This window comes from Mytilus trossulus, chromosome 5 (genome assembly GCF_036588685.1).
Source record: "Mytilus trossulus isolate FHL-02 chromosome 5, PNRI_Mtr1.1.1.hap1, whole genome shotgun sequence".
NCBI classification, from domain to species: domain Eukaryota; kingdom Metazoa; phylum Mollusca; class Bivalvia; order Mytilida; family Mytilidae; genus Mytilus; species Mytilus trossulus.
In genome coordinates this window covers 57,933,004-57,953,843 of record NC_086377.1, presented here as the reverse complement: position 1 = coordinate 57,953,843, position 20,840 = coordinate 57,933,004, and the positions used below count along the sequence as shown (strand labels likewise).

Sequence of the window (20,840 nt, the reverse complement as noted above, 5' to 3'; positions counted from 1 at the left end):
ATTATGGTTATGTTTTAACAGTAGGCCAAAAGCACTATACGTCGGTTTAGCCAAAATTTCATCAGTTAATGTAATTGATTTTATAAAATGTTATAGCAAGATTTATCACCTTATATGTTGACGTGGAGAAGAAAAGATGGTAAATGTTATCTTAATCTTATTTTTCTCTCTCACAATTTCTCCTAATTCATGTAATTTTGCATTGAAATGTTTGGCCCAAATTAAAGCTTAACTTAAAAGTGGACCCAGCCCAGTTACATAATAAATAGTGAACTTAGAATATAGCTACCCTTTTTGTTCTTTTATTCCATTAACCAACTAGAACAAAGGACAATATATCACATTGCCACTGTTTCATCTTTACATTGTGTATTAATAAATTATTAGGTTGCAACCATTTAACTTTTTAAAAAAGGGGGAGGGTGTTATTTTTTTTTTTCTGAGTCAGATTTTTTTAATTAATTTTTCAATGATTTCAAATCATTTTTTCAAAATTTAACATTATGGGGGAAATTTACATTCAGAATATTTTTATTGTCATCTCAGAATATATTTTTTTAGGAAAAAAATAATTTTTCGTCCCCAATAACAGTAGAAAATTCAATAAAAAAAAAAATCGGGAAAATTTCCCGAATTTTTCATTGTACTAATGAACTCAAGATCGTTCAAATTTTTTGTCGCCTGTTTTTGAAATCCCGGACCTGCGCAGAAATCTACAATGTACTTCCTTTTTCCGGTTTTGTTTGTATGAATCTTTGAGTAAAATATATATTTATCAGTCTAGTATAAATAGGAAGGAACGCAATACCTATTTCATTTTTAATAATTCCTTAATATGAAAAAATGTTACATGATGATAGCGTTTCTTTGTTTACATTGCATATGACGTCATGAATTAAATAACGTCACAACTAAAATTCCTAACAACAGAACCAAAGTCGGAAACGTTACAGTATTTCTGTTTCTTTTTTTTATAACAAATATTTAGGTTACAAAAAAATAATTCATACAGACTTCGTCCCCATTTACAGGTATTGCCTGCCTCATATTAAACCTAACATGCAAACCTTTGGCTGTATTTGGAGACAGGTTGTGCCGATCCTATGACTTAAGTCACGTAAAGCTCAACATAGGGATAGTGATCAGGCGGTGACGTTAAGTTATTTCTTAAAAGCTTTTTACGTAGAATAAGTGCTTTTTATATTTACAGGAAATGAAAGAGGTTGAAGAAACAGAAGAATTTGTAACCATAGCAACCAAAGCTGTCCAGTCACATGAAAAACTTCATCTGCATTTGAAAAGAAACAGATTGAAAAATGGACCTAAAGATGGTACACTACCATAACTACAGTTTAATCTTGCCCAATTAGAAAAAAACAGCTATTGAGCTTGATTTTTATATTGTTTACAAATCCAACTTAAATAAAATGATTCACACCAACTTAATCTCAGATATTAAAAAAAACAACATTTAAGAATGGACCAAAAGATAGTGCAGTTCAGGCTTGTCCACTTAGACAAAAGATTACTGTTATACATGTTATATATTTTGAAAATCCTACCTTAAACATGTTAAATAATGATCGAGTCAAATAATCTCAGATGTCGTAAAATAAGTGGAAAAAAAGCTCAAGCTTTCAATTGCCATCATTTAATATTTTCAATTTAGAAAAAAAAAACCTCCCATATTGAAGTTTAAGTGTCATTTCTCTTAGTTATTCCTGAATAGAAATGACTATACATCTATAAATAGATACATTGTACATCTTCAACTGCCTTCTGACAACATTAGACATGCTTTCAAATACTTATTATAATTTATGTAAACAGTTTACTTTTTCAGTTCTAATGAAATCCATTCAGACCCTGGATAATTTGAGAGAAATCAAAGCGACAGCAGACGGTTCCATAGCTGGATTTGAGACTCCACAGATCCAAGATGGCTGCCTTGTTGAACTAAAACAATTAACCTTGATGCATATTCCATCATCTGTTACTGACGAAACTAAGACAAAATTCCAGAAACTGATATTTGAAACTTTTAAAGGTACCTTTATGCATTTGACATTGTGATTTTAAGGATATTCTCAACTGAAATTATAAAATTCTAGAATTGAAAATTGATACTACATGAATATAAAGTCAGAAGAGCATTAGTTAACGAACAATACAAGTTTAAAATATTGAAAGATTATGGAGCTCCTTTTCAAGTTTTTTGTTTTGTGTTTTAAATGTGGGGAAAAGGCTGACTCAGACTTTCACTTTATATTTGCATTGATATTAGGGAGCTACAATTTGATTTTTATGGGGGGTCTAGGATGAAAAATTTTGTCCTGCATTTTTTTTTAGCTGTAATCTCTGTCCTGCCTTTTCATTTTTCACTCTGTTCGGTCATGTCTTTTTTTTTAAAGTTTATCCCGACTTTTTTTACCTAAATTATCGTCCTGACTTTTTTTTTTTGCAAGTGTCTCATCCTGCCTTTTTTTTTTTTACTCAAAACTCCTGTCCTGCTATTTTTTTCAAATTTTATCCTAGCCCCCCCCCCCCCCCCCCCCCCCCCCCCCCCCCCCCCCCCATAAAAATCAAATGGTTGCTCCCTTTTTAGCTCACCTGGCCCGAAGGGCCAAGTGAGCTTTTCTCATCACTTGGCGTCCGTCGTCGGCGTCCGTCGTCGTCGTCGTCGTCCGGCGTTAACTTTTACAAAAATCTTCTTCTCTGAAACTACTTGGCCAAATTTAACCAAACTTGACCACAATCATCATTGGGGTATCTAGTTTAAAAATTGTGTCCGGTGACCCCGCCAACTAACCAAGATGGCCGCCATGGCTATAAATAGAACATAGGGGTAAAATGCAGTTTTTGGCTTATAACTCAAAAACCAAAGCATTTAGGGCAAATCTGACATGGGGTAATATTGTTAATCAGGTTAAGATCTATCTGCCCTGAAATTTTCAGATGAATCTGACATTCCGTTGTTAGGTTGCTGCCCCTGAATTGGTAATTTTAAGGAAATTTTGTTGTTTTTGGTTATTATCTTGAATATTATTTCAGATAGAGATAAACTGTAAAAAGCAATAATGTTCAGCAAAGTAAGATCTACAAATAAGTCAACATGACCAAAATGAGCAGTTGACCACTTTAGGAGTTATTGCCCTTTATAGTCAATTTTTAACCATTTTTCGTAAATCTTAGTAATCTTTTAGAAAAATCTTCTCCTCTGAAACTGCTGGGCCAAATTATTTAAAACTTGGCCACAATCATCATTGGGGTATCTAGTTTAAAAATTGTGTCCGGTGACCCCGCCAACTAACCAAGATGACCGCCATGGCTATAAATAGAACATAGGGGTAAAATGCAGTTTTTGGCTTATAACTCAAAAACCAAAGCATTTAGAGCAAATCTGACATTGGGTAAAATTGTTAATCAGGTGAAGTTCATCTGCCCTGAAATTCTCAGATGAATTGGACAACCTGTTTTTGGGTTGCGGCCCCTGAATTGGTAATTTTAAGGAAATTTTGCTGTTTTTGGTTATTATATTGAATATTATTATAGATATAGGTAAACTGTAAACAGCAATAATGTTCAGCAAGGTCAGATTTACAAATAAGTCAACATGACCAAAATGGTCAGTTGACCTCTTTAGGAGTTATTGCCCTTTAAAGTCAATTTTTAACCATTTTTCGTAAATTTTATATATCTTTTACTAAAATCTTCTTCTCTGAAACTGCTGTGCCAAATTGATCCAAACTTGGCCACAATCATCTTTGGGGTTTCTTGTTTAAAAAATGTGTCCGGTGACCTGGCCATCAAACCAAGATGGCCGCCACGGCTAAAAATAGAACATAGGGGTAAAATGCAGTTTTTGGCTTATAACTCAAAAACCAAATAATTTAGAGAAAATCTGACATGAAGTAAAATTGTTAATCAGGTCAAGATCTATCTGCCCTGAAATTTTCAGATGAATTGGACAACCTGTTTTTGGGTTGCGGCCCCTGAATTGGTAATTTTAAGGAAATTTTGCTGTTTTATATTGAATATTATTATAGATATAGGTAAACTGTAAACAGCAATAATGTTCAGCAAAGTAAGATCTACAAATAAGTCAACATGAACGAAATGGTCAATTGACCCCTGTAGGAGTTATTGACCTTTGTAGTCAATTTTCAATCTGCTTCCTTTGTTTAATATTCACATAGACCAAGGTGAGCGACACAGGCTCTTTAGAGCCTCTAGTTTGGGTATCAAATCAAAAGAAAAGAAATATAGTATCTACTTAAATTTTGGTGAATAGCCTTTTATGAGCTATTAAAGTATCTGACATATGAAAAGAAAAATTGGTGTTAATCAATGGACAAGATATTTACACTAATAGAAAACAAGGAGTCTAAACAAATGGCAAAAATTCCTAAACCTGACCCAAGTACGTTCTTAGGCCTTTATTTGTTAGAAATCAGATTTAAAGACAAATTTCTTGAAGCTCACATCTAATGCATGATGGTAACAAAAATCCAAACTTAGAACACCCAAAATTATTTCCAGGTCAGAGAAAAGCCAACACATTTATGATACATAAAAATCTCAATTCAGTTTAGAAAAAATAGTCCAAAGTACTTGTTTTTTATGAACTTTTGCCATCACAGAAATGTAATGAAATTGTCTGAAAAAAAATATTTCAGTGTTATTATATTGATTGTACATTCATTTGGTTTTCACCATTGATTACAGGCAGTTGTAAGAAAATTCTTTGTGCTGTACTGGTTACCTGCCCTTGGTATGAAATGACACAGAAAGAGCGAGGGGAACAGGCACGACATAACACAGTCTATGTTATCTATATGTCAGATGACAAGCAATCCATGGCTCCTGTCAATCAACATGTTCTTGATGAAGCTTTTGTATCTGATCAGGTATATGATAATGATAATGATAATGATATTGATATTGATAATGATATTGATAAAGATATTGATATTGATAATGATAATGATAATGATAATGATATTGATATTGATATTGATAATGATAATGATATTGATAATGATATTGATATTGATAATGATATTGATATTGATAATGATATTGATATTGATATTGATAATCATTATGATATTGATATTGATAATCATTATGATATTGATATTCATAATCATTATGATATTGATTGATAATGAAAATGATATTGATATTTATATTGATAATGATATTGATATTGATATTGATATTGATTGATAATGAAAATGATATTGATATTTATATTGATAATGATATTGATATTGATATTGATATTGATATTGATAATGATATTGATAATAATATTGATATTGATAATGATATTGATAATGATATTATAATGATATTGATATTGATATTGATAATGATATTGATATTGATAATGATATTGATATTGATATTGATATTGATATTGATAATCATTATGATATTGATATTCATAATCATTATGATATTGATTGATATTTATATTGATATTGATAATGATAATGACAATGATAATGATTATGATAATAATAAGTCATGTAATTTGTATCTCATTTCTTTATTTCCCTTTTTGCTGCCTTATCAAACATCAAGCCAAGATTACTGATCAAATTGGTAAAATATATTTGTGCTATGGGTTGTTTTGTACTTTCAGTTATGTTTTAGCTTTTCTTTTATGATGAAGACTTGACTTTAGATTGAGGATGAAAAACAGCAATACAAGTGCAGTTCCTTTGCTTTTGTTATTCTCAGGTGGAAGTGTGTACTTTTGTGTTATGCATTAACCCCGCCACATTATTTATGTATGTGCCTGTCCCAAGTCATGAGCCTGTAATTCAGTGGTTGTCGTTTGTTTATGTGTTACATATTTGTTTTTCATTCATTTTTTTCACATAAATAAGGCCGTTAGTTTTCTCGTTTGAATTGTTTTACATTGTCTTATCGGGGCCTTTTATAGCTGACTATATGTGGTATGGGCTTTGCTCATTGTTGAAGGCCGTACGGTGACCTATAATTGTTAATGTTTGTGCCATTTTGGTCTTTTGTGGATAGTTGTCTCATTGGCAATCATACCACATCTTCTTTTTTTTATTCACGAACTTTTTATTAATTATGAATTGATTGATTGATTGATTTACTTTGTTGGAGTTTTAACCCTACTTTTAAGTGCCACTTTTTGGGCTATTTTGTAGCAGCCAGATTTAATTGGTGGATGAAGCCAGAGTCCCAGAAAAAAATACTGAACTTCGTTAGGAAAACTGACAATCTTAGTCAATTTAGATTGGAGTCGAGTGCACTATTACATTGTATTAATGGTAAACACAGGTCATGAATTTGTACCTTTGTTTTCCATGTGTTTGAATTTAATACATGTATTGAACATGATTTTATTTCTACAGGGTTACTTGTATTCAGAGGAGCTGTACCATTTTGTATATTTCTTAGCTAAGGGTAAAACTAAATGTTTAGAAGTTTTGTATTGTTCTGAATCAGCTGTCCTGTATGAAGATGAAGCCTGGGTCAAGTTGAAGAATAATCTACAACATAATATGGCTATGGGTAAGTGCAATAAGAAGAATGGGCAAAATTTCTTTAATTGGCTAATAGCTCGTAAAGGAACATTACTTTCTCCTTGGGGAAAAAGGGGAAGGGGTTCAGGGTTGATATCCGGTTTTCAGGTGTTCAAATTATTTTGGGTCTGTGTTTTATAAGGACCTGTCTTTTGTCAGAGGGGATCTTTTGTATTTGAAAATTATAGGATCCTGTTACTTTAAACATTTTATTTAAAAAAATCATGTACATGACATATACATATAAATACATTAATACATTAATACATTAATACATTAATACATTAATACATTGATACATTGATACATTAATACATTAATACATTAATACATTAATACTAAGGGATTTGGAAACAAGGTTTCCTTTATATTAATATGTCTCCCTGTGAAAAGAAAAAGGGGAAATAACTGCAAATAAAAAAATATTTTTGGGCAGCAGTGAGTGTTTCCAGGCGTTTGTCATGACTTTCTCACCCAATCACAATCCTTACCATGAAAGGTCAAGACTGTCTCACCCAATCACAATCCTTACCATGAAAGGTCAAGACTGTCTCACCCAATCACAATCCTTACCATGAAAGGTCAAGACTGTCTCACCCAATCACAATCCTAACCATGAAAGGTCAAGACTGTCTCACCCAATCACAATCCTTACCATGAAAGGTCAAGACTGTTTCACCCAATCACAATCCTTACCATGAAAGACACTATATATGCCAAATCGCTTTGAATCTACTAAATATTGTGGAATTTGTTTACGGTAAACATAAGTAGATTTTCATCTGACTGAGTTTATTGCTGCCATACAGGAATGTTTTTATATTATATTGATTGACCAAAAACTTTTAGCTTTCAGTACTGTAAATTCAGAAATTATTGCGTGCATTTATTATTGCGATTTTGTCATTTTACTATTGAATGCGATTTTAATTTTTACGATTTTGAGAAAAGTCATTCTTAATTCAGATAAAATATTACAAAATGCGAGTTTTAAATATTGCGTTGAAAACTCAAACGCATTATTCGCAATAATAAAAACCTCGCAATAATTTCTGAATTTACAGTATATCTCTTCCAACAACTGGTAAAAACTTTAATGAAATATTTTAAGATAAGTATAAATAAGGAGATGAGATACGAGTGCTAATTAGAAAACTCTCAATCCAAGTCACAATGTATAAAAAGTCAACAGTTATTATAGGTCAAAGTACAGCCTTCATCGTGGAACATTGGCTTACATTGAACATCAAGCTATAAAAGGCCTGAATATGACTGGTGAAAAACAATTCAAACTGGAAAACCAACAGTCTAATAGATATAGGAAGATGTGGTGTGAGTGCCAATGAGACAACTCTCCATCCAATTAACAATTTAAAAAGTAAACCATTGTAGGTTAAAGTACGGCCTTCAACACGGAGCCTTGGCTCACACCGAACAACAAGCTATAAAGGGCCCCAAAATTACTAGTGTAAAACCATTCAAACGGGAAAACCAACGGTCTAATCTATATAAACAAAATGAGAAACGAGAAACATGTATACTGTGAAAGTACTTTAATTCGTGGGTATCAATTTTCGTGGTTTCAGGAATATTTACATGTTCGTGGGTTTTGAAATTCGTGGATTTTAGTTTTCTAAAAAAAAATGAAAAATTGAAGTCTTTAGAAACGACGGTTACACTGAGTCTGTATTGAAAGAAAAATTGCTAAGTAAACATTGACCCGTATAAATCGTAGTGAAAACACTAATTAACTCAAGATAAAGTGATCAACAGATTAAAGACCATCAAATGTGTTAATTAGGCCATAAACATGTCACTCTAATAAAACAGTAACATAATCAAACATATCTTGAATTGTAAAATAATTCTTATCATAATCAATTCAAGCCCAGCATGGAATTATTATTTCCCATATGTACGAGAACTATGGGGATATACAATGAACACTTTATCATACTAGCGTATCAATACGGAAAATCTGACTTTCATCGATCAAAAATAGTGTATGAGAATTAAAAGATAAAAAGTTGTACAGTATTAAATGGATATAATCCTGCATGTAGTTGTAGTTCATAGTTCATTTGCCCTGTGACTACTATTGTACAGAGACTACTATAACACAGTATTTTTATAGTAGTCTCAGTATTATAGTATTCTCAGATTTGGCGTTTTAAAATATATTCTCTAGGTCATTACAGTAGTCAAACCTTCATTATGTTCATCTACATGGATATCTGTCCATGACATGATTTGGACATTGGTTGTTTTATTTCGTTGGACACTTAAATTCGTGGATAAAAACATCCACGAAGACCACGAAAATTGGTACCCCACGAATAAAAGTACTTTCACAGTATATTACATAAACAAACGACAACTACTGTACATCAGATTCCTGACTTAGGACAGGTGCAAATATTTGCAGCGGGATTAAACGTTTTAATGGATCCAAACCTTCTCCCTTTTTCTGAAACAATAGCATAACATCACAACATAGAAAAACACACGATAAAATATCAATTGGCAGACTTAACTCAATCAAAAAATGTATGATTACGCAATGTATGAATTATATTCTGTAGGTGTTAGAGGATTTGTGGAGGCATGTAAAGGACAGTCTGTTGCTGGTATTGGGAAAAAAGGAAAAGATGGGAAATTTAAAGTTAAAGATACTACAACTTGTCAGCAGTTCTGTGATAGTTTTAGGTAAGGTATCTCTGACATGGATTAATTTTTGGGTTAAAAATTGCATCCATGCAACCATGTGACTGGGTCAATGATTTTCCAAACTTTACCACTCAAGATACACAAAATATAGTGCATTGATCAATATATATATTATTCAAAGTCTCATGCCAACAAGACCGAAAAAGGAAGTAGATATATGCACAGATGTGGGGATTTAAAAAAAGTCTGGAAAAAAGAGTAATTAGCAGAATGAAAATTTTCCGGAATTTTTTCATTTAAAAAAAAAATTCTACCGTAATTTGGGACTTTGTCCCCTTATTAATGAAATTTGATAAATTAGTTACCTCCCTTTCCATCCTCATTGTCAGTAAATCTGATACAAGAAAAAAGGAAATACAACATACAATGAGATAGAAAAAAAGTGATCTTTAATACATCTAAAACCAATAAATTATCTCCTTCATAGATTAATTCAGATAATTTACCTCCCTTTTCATATTCATGGTCAAAAGATCTGATACCAAATAAAGAAAAGAAAGAATTTGAACTACTAAAAATTGATGAACTATCTCCCCTTTATTTTGTTAGATTAATGCAGCATCTACAGAATTTACTAGATAAGTTACCTCCCTTTACATCCTCATCCTCAGAAGATCTGATACCAGAAAAAGGAAAGAAAGGATTGGAACTACTCAAGTTATTGTATCAAGTATGTTAAATTATGTACAAATTTTTAAGGGCCAAGCATGGATCCAGAATTTTTTTTACAGTTTGGTCCCTTTTCAATAATTTAATTTTTGATGTAAATGTCTTTTGATTGGCTGAAAGTTTTTTAGCTCACCTGTCCCGAAGGGACAAGTGAGCTTATGCCATCACTTGGCGTCCGTCGTCTGTCGTCTGTCGTCCGTCGTCTGTCGTCGTTGGTCGTCGTCTGTCGTCGTCGTAAACTATTTCAAGAATCTTCTCCTCTGAAACTACTGGGCCAAATACTTTCAAACTTTAACTGAATGTTCCTTAGGGTATCTAATTTATAAATTGTATCCGAAGTTTTGATCTATCAACAAACATGGTCGCCATTGCTAAAAATAGAACATAGGGGTCAAATGCAGTTTTTGGCTTATAACTCAAAAACCAAAGCATTTAGAGCAAATCTGACATGGGGGTAATATTGTTTATCAGGTCAAGATCTATCTGCCCTGAAATTTTCAGATGAATCAGACAACCTGTTGTTGGGTTGCTGCCACTGAATTGGTAATTTTTTTTACTGGGCAAAATACTTCCAAACTTTAACTGAATGTTCCTTAGGGTATCTAGTTTGTAAATTGTATCTGAAGTTATGATCTATCAACAAACATGGTCGCCATTGCTAAAAATAGAACATAGGGGTCAAATGCAGTTTTTGGCTTATAACTCAAAAACCAAAGCAGTTAGACCAAATCTGACTGGGGTTATATTGTTTATCAGGTCAAGATCTATCTGCCCTGAAATTTTCAGATGAATCAGACAACCTGTTGTTGGGTTGCTGCCCCTGAATTGATAATTTTAAGGAAATTTTGCTGTTTTTGGTTATTATCTTGAATATTATTATAGATAGAGATAAACTGTAAACAGCAATAATGTTCAGCAAAGTAAGATTTACAAATAAGTCAACATGACGGAAATGGTCAGTTGACCCCTTTAGGAGTTATTGCCCTTTATAGTCAATTTTTAACCATTTTTCGTAAATCTTAGAAATCTTTTACAAAAATCTTCTCCTCTGAAACTACTGGGCAAAATACTTCCAAACTTTAACTGAATGTTCCTTAGGGTATCTAGTTTGTAAATTGTATCCGAAGTTATGATCTATCAACAAACATGGTCGCCATTGCTAAAAATAGAACATAGGGGTCAAATGCAGTTTTTGGCTTATAACTCAAAAACCAAAGCATTTAGAGCAAATCTGACATGGGGGGTAACATTGTTTATCAGGTCAAGATCTATCTGCCCTGAAATTTTCAGATGAATCAGACAACCTGTTGTTGGGTTGCTGCCCCTGAATTGAAAATTTTAAGGAAATTTTGCTGTTTTTGTTTATTATCTTGAATATAATTATAGATAGAAATAAACTGTAAACAGCAATAATGTTCAGCAAAGTAAGATCTTCAATTAAGTCAATTTGACCAAAATTGTCAATTGACCCCTTAAGGAGTTATTGCCCTTTCAGAGTATCTAGTATAAATTTTATATTTTATTTCCTTGTATGTCAAGAAACATAGCTACTATGGCTAAAATAGAACATAGGAGAAAATGATTATTTTTTTTGGCTTTTGAAGAAAATAGGACGATCCAAAAAACATTTAAATAAATTGAAAAGCCAAAATATTCATTGATGAGAGATTTAACCAAAAGAATTAAGGTGAGCGATTCGAGCTCTTGAGAGCCTCTTGTTTGACTATCAGCTCTTAGGCATAATTTTGTCATGTGACTGTGACATCATCAAAGTTTTTTTCATGATTTACTCCATAAAAACTGAATTTAAAATAAATTCACAAGTAATGTTTTTTTCTGTCTATTTAAAATAACTAAATCTTTGAAATATCCTGAAGTTGGTTTTGGTTCTCTTACTTTTGTTTGCCTCAACCAAATTTTAACTTAAGTTTGTCTAAACCAAATGTTATGACACTTATACACAATGCCTTTACCTCAAAATACAACTTTTATAACCTTATGCTATGATTAAAAATATGTTGCTATTAAATTTTTTGTCGAAATGTAATGAATATTGTATATAAAGAATATTACATATATTAGATATATCAAGAGATATATTTGTGGGTTAAGGTTATCTAAAATTTTGAAGAAAACTGATAATTTTGGTGGAATTATGCAAAAAATATAGATCTAAAGAAAATTGAGGAAAAATACATTTCTGTGTTTACCCATGAATAATAACATGAATAATGAATCCACAATAATTTTCAGAACACAGATGTTTCCAAGAAGGATATTTTTGAAGTATTGACTTCATGGAGAGATGATGTTATGACACAAATAAATGAAATAAAGTTTACAAACGGACAGGAATTTGAAAGTATTGTGGGTAAATGGCAGATGGAAACAAGATTATATGGACGAAAAATTACACCATTGAAAACTGGCAAGTACAATGAAATTTTGAAGACTGACATGTGTAGATTGGAGAAGAAAGGAATTTTATATAGAGAATTAAGAATTAATTTAACACTGACAAGAGTTGTATCATAAACAGATATATCATGTTGAGGAGGGGTATTTCCGAAAAATACCAGTCGAGAGAATGTTAAATTTCGCGAGCCGTAAGGTGAGGGAAATTCATTCTCATGACTGGTAGTTTTCGCAAATACCCCTCAAGAACATGCTATATATGTTTAATTACACCGAATGTTAATCTTCAAAACGCATTGATAATCATGACGTTACAAGCGTCCAGTCAGATAGAGTTTTTTTTGGCAAATACCACGGCAGAGAGGGTAAAAAAGGCATATCCTTTTGGCAAATACCCCGGAGGCGTTAAAAAATGAACGATATTCATTTGACAATAGTAAATTAGTGAAAAATACACTGGCTATCAACCAATCAAAACCCAGGATTCTTACATTACATAAGGTGCAATTATAAGCAAAATAGTTATATTATTCTGTTCTGAGAGTAAGTAAATTAGAAAATTTTAAGTGGTAACAGTGGCGGTTCTAGAAATTTTCATTAGTGGGGGCATACTGGCTGCCTAAGAGGGGCTCCTGTCACGCTTCAGTGCTTTCCTACATAACTAACCAAATTATTTTCTGAAAAGGGGCCCCTCCTAAATCCGCCTCTGGGTAAATGCTGAAATCAAAAGTTAATGATGTAATAGATTAATCAGTCAATAACCTATTTATTTATCTTTTAGCATATTTTCCCACATATATTTATGATTGCACATTATTCTCTATTCTGTATTTTCCTTTTTCTCTATTCATCAATATGCCTTTTAATCTAGATCTCTTTATTTCGCGTTTACTCCTTACTAACAGTTTTCGCAGCGATTTAATCTCGCGATTTTCAAATAAGCTTGATGATGTTGATGTAGTTAAATAAGTAAAGATGAAAAATTGTGCTATTTTCATTTCAGACTAAAAAGTGATTAAAATTTTAGCGCTTTCAAGTAAAATCATGTTTAACTCATATAAAAAATTTCCAAATGCAAGTTTAAATTATAACAATTATTAACTGGTTGCATTTTTTCACAATAATAAAAACATCACAATAATTTCTAAATTTACAAAATATGTTGAAATTTTGCAGGTTTAAGCGATGATCATAGTAAACTATGCAGCCTCATGACTGAAATTGGGGGACCAGTTAACAAAATGGAACCAGAGCAGATTATATTAATAGCCAGAGCAGGCAGTCATATGTATGGATTGTCTACCCCTGAATCTGATGTAGACTATGTTGTCATTTATGCAGAATCAACTGAGGTATGAAATTCTATTATACACCTTATCGCTATTTGTCACTTGTACTGGATATCACACAGGTTCCCATAATTTTTTGTCGTCATAAAACAAAATATCTTATGCCACAATGGAAAAGTGATTGTTGTATGTGTCAAAAGTTTAAGCGGCGGGGTCAGCTGGGATTAACGATAAGGTGTATTAAGTGATTGATTGATTGATTGGTGTTTAACACCACTTTCAACACTAATATGCTTTTCCGTGGAGGTCTGTTTTTAGATCACCTGGCATAGCCATGTGAGCTTATGCCATCACTTGGCGTCGTCCATCGTCCGTCGTTTTCGTCGTCTGTCGTCGTAAACTATTTCAAGAATGTTCTCCTCTGAAACTACTAGGCCAAATACTTCCAAACTTTAACTGAATGTTCCTTAGGGTATCTAGTTTATAAATTGTATCCGAAGTTTTGATCTATCAACAAACATGGTCGCCATTGCTAAAAATAGAACATAGGGGTCAAATGCAGTTTTTGGCTTATATCTCAAAAGCGAAAGCATTTAGAGCAAATCTGACGGGTTAAAAATGTTAATTAGGTCAAGATCTATCATCCCTGAAATTTTCAGATGAATCAAACAACCCATTGTTGGGTTGCTGCCACTTAATTGGTAATTTTAAGGAAATTTTGCAGTTTTTGGTCATTATCTTGAATATTATTATAGATAAAGATAAACTGTAAACAGCAAAAATTATCAGCAAAGTAAGATCTACAAATAAGTTAATATGACCAAAATTGTCAATTGACCCCTTAAGGAGTTATTGTCCTTTAATGACAATTTTTCACAATTTGTTCATCATATTTGCTAACTTTAAAAAATCTTCTCCTCTAAAACTACTCAACCAAATTCAACCAAACTTCAAATGAATGATCAGTAGGGTGTATAAAATATATTTTGTGTTTTATTTTCTATTTCGTCTAAAAACATGGCCGTCATGGCTAAAAATAGAACACAGGTTAAAATGCAGTTTTTGGCTTATATCTCAAAAACTCCAGCATTTAGAGCAAATAAGACAAGAAGTTAAAGTATTTATTAGGTCAAGCTCTACCTGTCCTGAAATTTTCAGCCGAATTGGGTAACTGGTTTTTCAGGTATAATGTGCCCCTGAATTGATGATTTTAAAGAAATTTTGCAGTGTTTGGTTATTATCTTGAATATTATTATAGATACAGATAAACTGTTAATAGCAAAAATGTTAAGCAAAGTAAGATCTACAAATAAGTCAATTTGACCAAAATTGTCAATTGACCCCTTAAGGAGTTATTGCCCTTTAAAGACTTTTTTCACAATTTGTTCATCATGTTGACTTACTTTAAAAAATCTTCTCCTTTGAAACTGCTGTATCAATTTCAGCCAAACTTAGGCTAAATGAGTTTCAGAGTATCTAGTATAAATTTTATATTTTATTTCCTTGTATGTCAAGAAACATAGCTCCTATGGCTAAAATAGAACATAGGAGAAAATTTTATTTTTTTTGCTTTTGAAGAAAATAGGACGATTCAAAGAACATTTAAATAAATTGAAAAGCCAAAATATTCATTGATGAGAGATTTAACCAAAAAAATTAAGGTGAGCGATTCAGGCTCTTGAGAGCCTCTTGTTATTGATGGAAGAAGCTGGAGTACCCGGAGAGAACTAGGAAAATTGACAATCATAGACAATTAAGATTGGAGTCAGGTGTACCTCTGCCGTGAGGGATTCGAACTCAAAATGTCAGTATTAAAGGGCTAGTGATACAGTAGTTCAACTACATAGACCAATCAGACACAGAAGACCCTGAACCTTATTAAATAAAATTAAAAAAAGCATGAATATTTTACCACAAAAGTATCAAGAGTAGTATGTTTTTAATCAATATTTATGCATTTGTGTCTGAATTTTTCAACCATTAACAAAAGAAATAACCAGAGGGTTCACAAACTATTATGCTATTGAAAAAAAAGAGAATTTCCTCCTTAGGATGCAGGGGTTTGGAATGAGCAAACATGTTATGAGAAGATTAGTTTAATGAATAATTATCTATTCTTATAAAAATATCAATTTATCTTCTATTTCAATGCCAATTTTTTTTTTTAAAGAAGACACTTTTGTTTCAAATTGACTTGAATTATGAATTTTTAATGATTATGTGTTTGTACTTATTTCACGTATTATGATAATCGTAGATTTATACATAAATACCAGTGTATAAATAACCAAGAGCCAAGAGAGAATCATTCCTTCCAAATTTATTGCATAGATGTAACATGCCAATTTGTAATTTTATATGTAATTTTCTCTGCTATATATTTTCTTAATTTGAATTGCACAGACAACATGCACCTATTTAAGCATCTAAAATTTAGCTGTTATAAATTTCTATTTTAGACTGTTTTGTGTGCATGTAAACCCTTCAAAGACAACTATGAAAGTCGAGGACCAACCAAACCATTTGAATACGGAGCATACGAGGCTCGTTTGTTCTGTGAAATGTTATTAAAAGGAAGCGTTGTTATTGTGGAGGTAAGGGATAAAATCAGTGATAGGTGGCGCCACCTATTCTCAACTTGAACGATATGATATTCAACATTGACACGGTACAGTAGACATCTCAATGTTGATAATACAGATAAAACATCTATCAATGGATAAAAAGCATGCTGGAAAAAGTTGAAGATGAAAAACATTTTATATGTGGATGTCCCCTTTATAATCTCTTAAAAAAAGTTTTAAAATAAAAAAAATTATTTATTTTAAAATGTTAAATATAAGTGGCAATTTCATTTGACTTTATTTTTAAGAAAACTAAGATGTACATGTACAATGTATTGGAAATAATTGTGGAAATAAATGATGTTTAATGAGGTTCTGGGGGGCAAGAAAATTGAGAATAATGGACTATAGCCAAAACTTAGGACATTTTTTATATTCATAATCAAACAGTTTCTAAAACATGTTTGCGTGGTAAATTGTTAACTGAAAATAATTTTAAACTTTTATTTATTTTTTCATTGCACTTATTAATCATAGATTTATAAATTTATCATACTAAAATGTACAATGTATATCAATTTAGGCCATATTTCAGCTTATTGTTTCATTCACATTGCTTTAATTCACTACATAACATTTATGTTTTATGGTTTATTATATCTTTTTAAATGATTTACTTTTATCACATTATGACTTCGATGGCATTCATATCACATCTTTTTATTTCTATGTTTTGAAATATTTATTTGCTTCTTTTACAGTTAGTTTTCACTGAAAACCATGATTATTGCAGTAAATACTGGGATGTAAGTAAGATGGCTTTTGTAGTTTTATGATGACTTCATTTATTTTAATACATAGATATAGGAAGATGTGGTGTGAGTGCCAATGAGACAACTCTCCATCCAAATAACAATTTAAAAATTAAACCATTATAGGTTAAAGTACGGCCTTCAACACGGAGCCTTGGCTCACACCGAACAACAAGCTATAAAGGGCCCTAAAATTACTAGTGTAAAACCATTCAAACGGGAAAACCAACGGTCTAATCTATATAAACAAAACAAGAAACGAGAAACACGTATATATTACATAAACAAACGACGACTACTGTACATCAGATTCCTGACTTAGGACAGGTGCAAACATTTGCAGCGGGATTAAACGTTTTAATGGGCCCAAACCTTCTCCCTTTTTCTGAAACAATAGCATAACATCACAACATAGAAAAACATACGATAAAATATCAATTGGCAGACTTAACTCAATCAAAAAACGTATGATTACATACCAATTTTTCATAGAATGTGAAAAAATTGCACTTTTCACAAATATTTGGTGGTTTTGAAAAAGTCTGTATACAAACATATAGCTAATTTATTCTTGGTTGATCCTTAAACATTTCAACAAGTGGCTTTAAATAATTATACATGTATCTACAAAAACATGAAAATTTAGTATCCTACAAATGATAATGAATCCACAGTATATATGATAAGTTGTCTGTTATTCGACTAAAAACTCAATTTAAACCATTATTCACACAACAATTTATTTTATGACAGAATTTATGTAAAGAGAAGGAGAAATTTTTAACAGAAAGAACTATTCAGCAGTATTTAGGCTTGATCCGTAACAATTTTAACATGCTTGACAGTGAAAAACACAAAGGGTGTCCGAAGGACAGAAAATTATTTTATCAGGTAAGATTATATATAAAAAAGAAGATGTGGTATTATTGCCAATGAAACTACTCTTCACAAATGATGCTGAAATTAAATCCAACCTATAGGTCACTGAACGTCCTTCAAAATGAACAAAGTTTTATTAATGCAAAATATGTGACTGGGTTATATTATGTTAATCGCAATAATTTTAACTCATATTTTGAAATGTTTTATAAGAATTAAACAGGGTTTTCTCAATAGTGCAAAAATTAAAATCACATATTTGTTTAAAATGACAATTTCCCAATAATAAATGCACCCAATAATTTTTTAAATAACAGTAGTCAGCTATAAAAGTCTCCAAATTGACAAAACTGTATCTTCCGTTTATGGTCATGAAACACATAAACATTATTTTGTGTTCTGTGTTACATTTAGTTGAATCAAACAAACAAACAAAAAATGGCACAAAATCAGATATTTTTATTGTTCGGTTTGATTTTATCACCCATAAAGTTCTTTTCCTATTTTGTTTGTAGATATTTCACAAGATTAACTGTGTGGAACAAATAATGAAAGGAAAACTACCTCCTGTCAAGTGTGAAGGAGAAACTAGAGAATTTATAATGAAAATACGCAAAGATCCTCTAGAGGTAACAAGTGTTTTTATTCATTTAGTCTCTGTTTTTTTGTGTGTGTCTAGAGGTTGCACTTTTGGTTATAAAGATGCTGTGGATTCATTTATTTCGTGGATTGAGGAAAACTTACATTTTTGTTGATATTTAATTTTGTGGTTTTGTCATTCTCAGCATTATATTCATGGTTCACCTGTACCTTCAAAATCCATGAAAGATGGTATCCAATGAATAATGATGAATCCACAGTATGCGTCATTGGTTCTTCAACAATAAATACCAGAAGACAGGATATAGCCCAGAGTACTTAAGGTGGTACCCTACACTTTCCCTAAAATTAATTTGGCTCGTTTAATTTTCAGAAAATTTTGGCAAAGTATTTACTTTGACCCTTTTACAAAATTATTAAAAATTCAAAAAATTTGAACTAAGCGTTTTATCAGAAAAATTACACTGGTTATTTAGCAGTTTGACAAACACTTACAGACCTGCCAACTATCCCGATTTTCGCGGTATCATCCCGATTTTTACCCCTCAACCCGAATCCCGATATCGGGATGGTAAAATTAGTCAAAATCCCGATTTTCAACAAATATACCCGAAAAAATTGTTGTTTACCGATTTTGAAGTTTTTCTGAACAATTTTTATTGTATTAATAATACAATTTTTAAAAATCCATCATTTTACCTGGGGACATATTATGACAAGTTAATGACCCTACGCTAATCAACAGTCACAACAGGTGTCATAATTAGTGGTTGTATGTAATCAGATTACCTAATGGGTCGTTACAATCCTAAAAATTAATTGTATAAATTTGGTCAAACAGCCTTTCAATTTTAATCAATTTATCATACAAGCACAATTTGCAACATTTGCCGTAGTTCCACATCAAAATCATAATTAATTGAAAGATGAGAACTGTAAAGAACTCTCAAGAAAACATTGTTTATCTTGAAATTTGTTTAATATTTGAAACCAGACATCATGTGTCTGTTGATCTAAAATCGACGCCATTTTGTATACACTTCTACTGTGTTACTGTATATGCCTCCTCAGGTAAGAGCACCTCTGAATACAAAGAAAGATAACTCAAATTTAATTCATTTTCTCATTGATACTGATATAAAGACCATGAGTAAGACTAAATCAAAATCGGGGTTCATCCTTCTTACTTTAGGACATGTAGTTTTAGGTGTTTTGAGTCAAGGTTCATAGATGAGAAGGTCTTTGGAGGGGGGAAAAGGGGGGGGTCTCTACTTTGAATCTTTTATTTTTAATGCCATTTTCTCTATTCCTTAGTTATTTTGTCAATTTTATAATTTAATAGTACAAGAATCATGCAAATAAAAGTAACCAAGGCCTACAAGCTCATCATTAGTATACCAAAAGAAAAAAGAAGAGAACTTATACTATTTTAGGAGTAAAAAACAATGCTCACAGAAAAGTCGCTAAAATTGTAACCCTTAAAAATCTTGTCGCGCGCTAAATCCCCCATGGAGATTTTCAAAAGTTGGCAGGTCTGCACTTATTTTGATCATTGAGAAGCTTTATATTGCCTTCAAAATGCAACGTAATTAAAACGTTTAGCTGATATTACAGAGTTATCTCCCTGTAGTGTTAGGTACCACCTTAAAGTGTCATTAAACACCAATAATCTATAATCAAATCATACATGTTCTTTTAATGGACATCATCAGAAAATTTCGTGGATTTTCTTTTTATGGAATTTGTACACAATATTTATCCTTTTCTGTAAGATATTTTATCTTTTTACTCTGTAACTAAAGAAATATACACAACTAATTTAACCTTTATATAATATATACTTCACATAAGTATAAGGCATACAATGCACTTTTGTAATGGGTTATTAAACATGCTTTTAATATGATTATCTCCTCTTTATTCCAAATTATCTCCATTTTATCAGAAAAAATGTTGTTAAAAAAGAAACATGACTCTATTTACAAATCAAAAAGCAAAAAGAAGAGAGTCTCATATAGAAAGTGTTCTTAATAATATGTGAAAATTAAAAGTTTATTTTATCTTTCAGGGACCACTGTCTAGAGAAAACTTGTACAAGATAGCAAAGGACAAATTTGACAAACTTTTAGATGACTTAGTGTTGAGAGAGAAAAGGCTGAAGGAAAATATGGATTACATCTATATGACTAATTGGTTGCTCTCTGTTAGAGGGATATGTGATTAAATACAATGTGCAATATTCTACTATATTTATAAATCTTTTTTTAATAAAATTTCTTGTATAAAAATTTGATTTTTGGAAAGAGGGAGGGGAGAAAA

At 31.5% G+C, this 20,840-nt stretch overlaps 1 protein-coding gene across 2 annotated transcripts; it reads left to right on the top strand.

Annotated features, from left to right (window-relative positions):
- Positions 1-39: 39 nt before the first annotated feature.
- LOC134718967 (uncharacterized) lies at positions 40-20,803 on the top strand. Of its 2 annotated transcripts, none has more exons than XM_063581846.1 (14): positions 40-139; positions 1,211-1,331; positions 1,844-2,047; positions 4,726-4,907; positions 6,396-6,555; positions 9,149-9,272; positions 9,843-9,963; positions 12,216-12,390; positions 13,554-13,729; positions 16,126-16,260; positions 16,992-17,036; positions 17,796-17,933; positions 18,437-18,550; positions 20,590-20,802. In XM_063581846.1, exons 1-14 carry the CDS (start codon positions 137-139, stop codon positions 20,743-20,745), a joined length of 1,854 nt encoding a protein of 617 aa, XP_063437916.1. In that variant the 5' UTR covers positions 40-136; the 3' UTR covers positions 20,746-20,802. The 2 variants fall into 2 exon arrangements, with proteins under 2 accessions (XP_063437916.1, XP_063437918.1); XM_063581848.1 differs by having other exon boundaries at positions 46-70; positions 20,590-20,803.
- Positions 20,804-20,840: the final 37 nt, after the last annotated feature.

Coding starts and splice junctions, on each gene's coding strand:
- LOC134718967 (XM_063581846.1), top strand. Junction 2,048..4,725: donor GATATTTGAAACTTTTAAAG/GTACCTTTATGC, acceptor CATTGATTACAG/GCAGTTGTAAGAAAATTCTT. Junction 17,037..17,795: donor ATTGCAGTAAATACTGGGAT/GTAAGTAAGATG, acceptor ATTTTATGACAG/AATTTATGTAAAGAGAAGGA.